The following is a 9,219-nucleotide window of genomic DNA, read 5'->3' on the forward strand; positions in this document are numbered from 1 at the left end:
CGATTGATCTTTGTAGCCAATTAGTGATATTTGACCAGAACAGTATTTTTCTCACCTGCAGATGATCATCTCACAACAACATGTAACCGCAGTAGATTATTGCATAATTAATGCCAGCAGTCAGTCCTGGTACATGAAACACTCAGCCATGTGTATGGTGTAATGTAACATGGCAGCAAGTGACAAGGATTGATGCTGCAATATTCCAGCTATATGACGTCAGTCTGTATAAAATCGAGTCTGGACCAGACAATCCATTGATTGACATCATAAGCATCAATCCATGCAATTGGGATATGATGACATGCATCAACCAAGTCAGCGAGCCTGACCACCCGATCCTGTTAGTCGTCTCTTACAACAAGCACAGTGGCCTTTTACAGCACAATTTGTGATATTATGCCTTTTGTCACTCTTCGGTTGAATGAAAGGAGGATATTTCAATCCTTTAATCAATCCTTTACGAAGGCAAGTACAGTGTTCAAATGATCATTGCGTGTAATTTTGTAGGTAATTACCTCCAACAAGACATGTTTGAAGCCTCTGTATATCAAGGCTTTGCCTTCAGCCTTTGAAATTGATAGATGGGACAAACGTGCAAATAAACATTATTTATGCGCTGCTTTCTCTGTTTTGAATACCCTATTTGCATGAAGAATGTTACATCTATCCAAATCTGCAAACTCTCTAATAGCACATCGAGTATCACTCCCTGAGAGTCCTTGTTTTAGCCCCTGAGCGCCAGGCAGTGTAACATCGTCTTTTGGCATGACACAGCCGGGGATCGAACCTCGGACTTTCACCTCTCCAGGCAGACACTCTACCACTAGACCACGGAGAAAGTGCCTAACACTAGGACGTCATGTAACACTCCATGACGATGTGATCCAACAATAGGAAATTGTGTATCACACCCCAATAGTGGCAGCTTAACATTAAGACATGGATGAACACTCCTTGACAGTGCAGCTTAAAATTAGGACATCGTGTAACACTCTCTCACAGTGCAGCTTAACATTAGGTCATCGTGTATCACACCCTCACAGTGCAGTTTAACATTAGGACATCATGTAACACTCCCTGACAGTGCAGTTAAACATTAGGACATCGTGTATCACACCCTAATAGTGAAGCTTAACATTAGGACATCATGAAACACTCCTTGACAGTGCACTTTTACAAGAGGATGTTGTTTTTCCTGATACTGCAGTTTAACATTAGGACAATGTGGAACTGATACTGCCAGTGTAGGCTAACAGGTTCGTGTGGACCTAAATACATCCTGCGGGGATTCCCCATCGTGGCTCTACACCAGGAGGTGTGAAACTTGTCATCACCCAAACACCAGTGTTCAATGACAGCTGGAGGGTATCAGATACGGAGTAGATGGGTGGGATTCCACCCCAAATGAGGTGAATATAGAATCATTATTGCTTTGTTGTGGCAAATCCTGCAGAGTGCTGGTAATCCTATAAATGCCATCGTCGTGTCCGCCAGAGTTTTGGCGTCTGCTGTGGTATTGATCACATCGAGCTGGGAGCAGCGTCTGACTGTCATATTAGACGTCTATTTTAAGAGGAGGCATGTTACTAAATGTAGTAGAAGGAAACGAGGCAATAAACAGGGAAGTCGGAACAAACTGTACAATTATTGTAATGACCACAGAGTGCTGGTGAGTAGAAGTGTGCAATAAACCTGGTACATCGGTATACTGCAATACAGTTGTCAGCCTTACACCGTATCGCAATACAACCCTCGCGTATTGATATTTTCCAGTAGTCACAGAAGAATAAATATTGTATTTTGAATGTGGTACCTTCAGAATCAGGAAGGAGAAAAAATAAAAGTAGAAAACACATTTATCATCCCAAACTGGCTACCACAGGAGATATCGCTTGGATGAGATCAAGCGATATCTTCACTGTTGATATCGCTGCATTGAAATTACATCAGAATGCTTTGCAGACCATTGTGATGTCACTGGTTACCATGACATCACAATCAAATGACATCAATAATGGCTCTGCTACTGAAGCTGTTAGCAGTACTTTTTACACTTTAGACACTGCTTATTACTGTCTACAAATTGAAAAAGTTGGAAGAATAATGTTGGATGATAAATAAAATCTCACCCTCGTGTCTTTTGATATCAAATATATCAACACTCGTTGATAAAAGTGGTAAAAATCATTGGCAAGCCTCAGAATTTTTCCACTATTATCAACTCGTATTGATATATTTGATATCAAAAGACACTCGGGTGAGATTCTCTATATACAAAAACAAAACTAGTACTATGTTTTCATAACAATGATTTCCTGAAAGATTTGTTATTGTTTTCAAGGAACACGGGGTTGACACAATCAAAGTGAGTATACATGATACTGTTGACATTGATATATCTACCTTGTTAAGTTATTGCTATTTTTTCAGGATTAATTTTTTATGTATTATAGTTATATTGTTGTAACATAATTTAATAATGAAGTAGATCAGTGGAGACATGCATATGTTGTACTTGTAGGCCTGTCTTATCCCTCTCGACAGTCAGACACGCTTCCCGGAAATGGGTCAACGTTTCACCACAACAAAATGCTGTCTGGGGAAATAGTTTGGACAGCTAGACTGGTACCCTGCACTTCACCTCCTAGCTGCAGGTGACAAGCACTCTAGGGCAGGTGTACCAGGCTAGGCCAGAGTGTGTCTCCTTCTTATGACTGTGGCTGAATAACATAAACATGTATAGTGGAATAATTTACAGATAGGAATGTTTTAAAAGATAATTCAAAATGATTGATGTATTTGGTATGTAGGCATATCATATCATTATACATCTGGGAGATAAAGGTCAAGTTTCTTTTTAAAGTTTGGTTAATCTTTCATCCTATTAATTACCTCATCGGGATGTAACTTTATCAAACCAAAAACAAAATAAGGCGCCTGGCGCCGCGCAATAAGCATTGGTGTATTTAGTATATGTTATACTGTTGATATCAATGGTGCATAACGTACATGTATACTATTGATATCATCACTTGTGTACCTACCAATATCCCTCGTCTAAAACAAGTTGCACTGTTGATTATTTTGTGCTGGTCAGATTACCAGTATATATCTATATGATGTTGATATCATCAATGGTGTATATCTTACATGATATACTATTGATATATTATCACTGTTGTATATCTTAAATGATATATTGTTAATATCATCACTGATGTATATTTTGAATGATATATTGTTGATATCACTGGTGTATATCTTAAATGATATATTGTTAATATCATCATTGATGTATATTTTGAATGATATATTGTTGATATCACTGGTGTATATCTTAAATTATGTACTGTTAATATCATCACTGGTGTATATTTTAAATGATATACACTATAATACAGTAAATATCATCACTGGTGAATATCTTGATTGATATACTGTTAATACCATCGCTGGTATATGTTTTAAATGGTATACACTATAATACAGTAAATATCATCACTGGTGCAAATTTTAAATGATATACTATAAATATCATCACAGGTGTATATCTTAACAATGCTTAAATGATATGCTATAAATATCATCACTGGTGTATATCTTAAATGATATACTATATATATCATCACTGGTGTATATCTTAAATGATATACAGTTGATACCATCACTGGTGTATATTTTAAATGATGTACTGTTAATATCACCACTGGTGTATGTTTAAAATGGTATACAAAATAATAAAGTAAATATTATCAAAGGTGTATATCTTACATGATATACTATAAATGTCATCACTGGTGTATATCTTAAATGATATACTGTAAATATCATCACTGGTGTATATTTTGCTTGATATACTGTTGATACCATCACTGATGTATATTTTAAATAATATACAGTTGATACCATAACTGGTGTATGTTTTAAATGATATACTATAAATATCATCAGTGGTGTATATCTTAAATGATATACTGTTGATACCATCACTGGTTTATATTGTACTGTCAACCACAAACCTGTATATTGACTATAATGCACAAACCCCTCTTCATGTGACACGGGTCAGCAGACACACATAACCTATAAATAGCAAAGATGACTGACTGGAATGAACAAACACTGTGCACACGGTGTGGGGTAGTGACCCGGTGTGCGAGTCAGTGCAGCCTCGCAGTGGAGCATGACCACCTCGCTTCCCCCACCTATCCAGGAGTTATCACCTGTCAATATCACATGGTTAGCCTGGGACACACAATGAACAGAGACATTCACTGTATCATGTTTAAAGTTGACGGGCAAACAAGAGAGGGGAAATGGGGTCCAATGTCACGCTCAAGATGATTGCACTTATAGCCAGGAATTTATCAACTTGTTCAGAGGCCGATATTCGGCTTCAAGTCTGCAGCTAATTCAGTAAAAATACCCAAATTGGAATCAAACATTTCCTCATTCATGCTGACCTTTATTCATAACTAAATAAAAGCGACAAAACACTTTCCATAATCATAAGAAATATTATAAGCATATGTTTATTACTCACTATCAAATTTGCAACATGTATAATGAGTTTACAACCAACATTAGGGCTATGTGTATTTGGCTTGTATTTCACTGTTGGCAGGGCCGTTATACAGGAAGAGGCTTAAATGCATAGCTGAACGTTACTGCATTGAATGTAAACATTCAATGTTGAAATACCTTTGGATTTAGGAAAATAAGAACATTAAAAAAAACCAATTTTGAACCAAAAGTAATTTTTTCCTAATTTCCCTGCAAAGGGCACTTAGTTAAGAATCCTACACGAATCTCCGATAGCACTATAAAACCTGCATTAATTGAGACTAGTACAAGCGCCCCTCCTCCATCCCACACACGTCACTATATAAGAGTTCGGGCTATATGTAGGTTTTATACGAGGACCTCACTCTCCCTGCTAAACCTGCAGTCAGAAACGTACCACCCACAACACTGTACAAGTAAACACAACTAATCCTTCTGATTAAAAGAAATGGGCCAGTGCCACTGCTATATACATGCCCTAGATAACACACCTCAATCGCTACACCCCACCTACCAGGCTATACCCCAATAATCCATATCCATTCCATCACGGCCACAGTTACACAACTGGGAACGTTTAAGGTTTGCACATTCTGTCATTAGGGATTGGTCTGTGTTCCATGATGCTATAACTATAGGGTGGGGGTAGCCACCATGTGTACACTTTGTCTATAACTATAGGGTGGGGGTAGCTGCCATGTGTACACTTTGTCTATAACTATAGGGTGGGGGTAGCTGCCATGTGTACACCTTGTCTATAACTATGGAGTGGGGGTAGCTGCCATGTGTACACCTTGTCTATAACTATGGGGTGGGGGTAGCTGCCATGTGTACACCTTGTCTATAACTATGGGGAGGGGGTAGCCACCATGTGTACACTTTGTCCATGACTATAGGGTGGTGGTAGCCACCATGTGTACACCTTGTCTATGACTATGGGGTGAGGGAAGCTGCCATGTGTACACCTTGAATTTAACTATGAGAAGGACCGGTGTCATGTGCAGTTATTTCACAACCAGCTTGTCAGTACCATACATTTTATATCCTGAGAAACATAATTCTAAACTGGAGCAATGAGTTTGTGGGAAGTAGCCTTGCTCCAAGGCTGTACTGAATGATAAGTCCATGAATGTATGTATAATTCTATCCTATTAATAGGCAAGTATAGATTAGCAGTCTTTTATAGGGGGGACAACTTGTTCCTATTGTTTACACAATCTTGAAATTAGCATTTAAACCAATCATTACTGCCCTGGAGACTTGTGCAAGTCTATGTTTGAAGATTCAAGGCACGTACTTTGAATCAGACTGTGATTAAGTATCCACAGAACACAAACAAACTTCACATTTAAGGTAGCTCAGCTGTAGGGGTTAACGGCCAGGAGAGCTGTATAGGGAGAGTGCTTTGTTGCAGGTGAGAGAGGACTGAGGTATGGGGAGGAGGCATAGGGAGGGGGCCGACAACAGTCTTACATTTCAGGTCCTCGCAATGACCCAATATTTTAGCACGGACTGTTGGGTCCTAATTGTTATAACCAGACATCAGACAAAGGACAGTGAGGTCCTTATAATGACCCAATATTTTAGCAGGGACAGTGAGGTCCTTATAATGACCCAATATTTTAGCAGGGACAGTGAGGTCCTTATAATGGCCCAATATTTTAGCAGGGACAGTGAGGTCCTTATAACGGCCCAATATTTTAGCAGGGACAGTGAGGTCCTTATAATGACCCGATAGTTTAGCACGGACAGTGATGTCTGTGTAATGGTCCTCCAGTGGTAGAGGGAGAGAGCTGCCTCTTGGTCTGTTTACTTCACCACCTGGCAATGATGTGTCATTAGCCTACATAACAGACGTGCCAGCCGCATCACAACGCCTCGCCTAGTGAATCAGCTTGGAACAATTAGATACAAACAATTGTTTAGGACGTGTGTTGTGAGGAAGGGGGGGGGGGGTGGGGGGGGGGAGAGAGATGCATGATAGAGCCAGGTCAGGTCAGATACATAGTTTTATCTCAAGTTACACTATAACAGCCCCAGCTTCAATACAAACACACACTTGTTGCCATCTGACCCTCAAACCACCTGCAGGCCTTCACATAATACAGGGAATGGGTTGGGCGTTGGGTTGGGCGTTTGTTTGCATTCATCAAACACCAGCCTTCTGTTTTGGATTAAATTTAAATAAGGTCTTGAAGCTTGCTGCCCACTCTCAGCAAATAGTTTCACTGTTACATTTGTAATTAATACATATGTCCATTCCACCACGTGGAGGTGCCTTATATAGAACATGTATCCGGCACAGACGTTCCACAGACATCATCAGCATTTATACACAGTTAATGCCCTGTAACATGACCAAAGATGCAGACACAAGCGCATATTGATGAAAAACACACACCATTTATGCTAGATCTTTTTAGACTATAACACTAACAGTGAAATGTATCATATCAAACATCATTCAAAATAAAACAGTGCATTCCTTACCGTCAGAGCTGTGTCATGGATGGGCTTCTCGAACAGTCCCTCCATCTGGTCCACCTGCATATCCCAACACTTGCTGGCCAGGCCAATCATTACACCGTAACAAAGAACTTTATAAAATATCAGCTTTTTACTGGGTACGCTTGTATGTCCATTAGTGGAACCATTGGTGCCATTCTTCGTCCACAGTGGTACATCCACAACCTTCTTGTCAAAGTATTTGAACAGGTAGAAAAGCACACCGAAGGATAACGCAAATCCGCCGACAGTGTCACATACCACATCAATGTAGTAGCCCGAACTGTTTCTATGGGAATGATAGGTGCTTTCTTTGGCACGGCTTCGGAAGACAACACCGTCAAGACCATCTAACCATGTTCTGAACTCAAACAACAACAGCCCGAACCTACGGTCCCTTATACACTCTGACGCTATGAACTTGCCTGCAATGAGGGCAATGACCACATGGGAAAAACTAATCATATTTGCTGTAATAAAGAAAAAGACAGTACTAAATCCTGTGATTTGATCAAATATTTCTGAAGTAGGTTTAATGACATAGTGACTTGTTGGATCAGTCATGATCAACTTCACAGTGAGGGGGTAGAAGGGTGAGTAAGCGTGGCTTGGGAGGGTCTGGGGGACTGACAGCACCGTGTCTTGTAGGACAGCATATAATACTATATCCATGATGATGTAAAACACTGTTATCACCGTCCCAAGACATATCAACACATTTTTCTCCTCGCGGAAGATCTGAAATGAACAAAAAGGCACCATCGTTTCTGTCACAACCACCGGAAGGAACCTGAAGACCGGAAGCACTTTGGAAGTTTAAAAGCTTGTAACCTTGTATTCAGCCATGTTGGTACTACTCCACCAGCATCAGCAGCGCTTCGCATCACACGGAGTCAGACTGACCTGAATCTTTATAACCGGAGCCTAGGGCACCTGCTTACTACATTCCCGCTCAGTGAATCTCACACACACTACACCATGGCCTTAGATTTACATCCACACTCCCGCACTGATCCACGGACACCCGCACCAGTGAGAGATTAGCGAGAGATGAGCCTTGTGTTGTTGGCAGATCGGGGGATTCCTCCTATTTAAATTCCGAAGTGTTTATTTTTAGCTTCTCTAAAATACGAAGCGTGTGACCTCCCTGAATGCCTGGCTGTTGTCACTTTGAGCGAACAGTGGCAGCTCGCACGAGGAAATGTTGCCGACTGTGTGTAGTCAATGGACGAAGATTCAACTCTTTGAATACCCTTGTGTTGTTCTCATCGACAAGGACGTCTGCGCTGTTGCATTAGTCAATACAAGCGGGAAAGAGGGATTGGTAACTAAGAATAAATATCCGGTTTTGTGTCAATATCCTCTCATAAGGAAGATTATTTGTAAAGATCGTAGATATCACGCAAGTGGACCACCTTTCGTGATAATGTCAGTCAGTGACACCACTGTAGACACCCCTATCTGTACCTTATGTTTAGAGGGTACTCACTGTCGAGACGAAGTTTCCGTTCAAACGTGACACACACAAAATAAAACACTCCAGAAGACTTTACAGTATCTTGTCCGTGCGCCCAGCAGTAACGCGTGTACTACTGAGAGAGGAGCGTAGACCGCCTCCACGAGCTTTACCGCAGTTGCCCACTGATCATCTAACCTGAACGCGTGGTGATAGGTCCTGTATTGCGGTTGGCGCGGGCCTTACAACACCGATACAACAGGTCCCGTGACTCTAGTGGCTGGGGGCGTTTCAGGTCGCCCGGTATCAGTTAAATATAGTCACGCAAAGCGGTTGTTTTTGAAGTATGAAATGTGGCTACTTACAATATGGGGGCTCCGTTCGCACGCAAAGATAATTTAAAGTAAAGATTTACATATGAAAACATTTGTGTTGAGCCAAAAAGGCCGCTAAGGTAAAGGCCGCACGTGTCGGCGACAAGAAGAGGAGGAAGGAAAGTTACACCATCTACATCTACTGTTTGTATATAGAGACAAAACGAATACGTAACAATACTGTTTATATGCACGACAAAACAAAGGGGAGTTCACGTCTATTTACGAGATACGCAAGTATGTTTTTATATTTACGTTAGAAACGGCAAAAGTATTAGTTATAGAGACGAATTGAATGGACATTCTTACAGAACAAAG

At 40.6% G+C, this 9,219-nt stretch overlaps 1 protein-coding gene across 1 annotated transcript in view; it reads right to left on the minus strand.

Annotated features, from left to right (window-relative positions):
* LOC139449937 (ceramide phosphoethanolamine synthase-like) overlaps positions 1–8,751 on the minus strand; it is a 31,478-nt gene extending 22,727 nt beyond the window's left edge. Inside the window, exon 1 of the mRNA XM_071231549.1 lies at positions 7,057–8,751. Coding sequence (XP_071087650.1) covers positions 7,057–7,833 — 777 coding nt within the window. The 5' untranslated portion in view covers positions 7,834–8,751. The remainder of the gene's footprint in view (positions 1–7,056) is intronic.
* Between the last annotated feature and the right edge of the window lie 468 nt (positions 8,752–9,219).

This window comes from Haliotis cracherodii, unplaced genomic scaffold (genome assembly GCF_022045235.1).
Source record: "Haliotis cracherodii isolate W230 unplaced genomic scaffold, xgHalCrac1.p SCAF_8, whole genome shotgun sequence".
NCBI lineage: Eukaryota > Metazoa > Mollusca > Gastropoda > Lepetellida > Haliotidae > Haliotis > Haliotis cracherodii.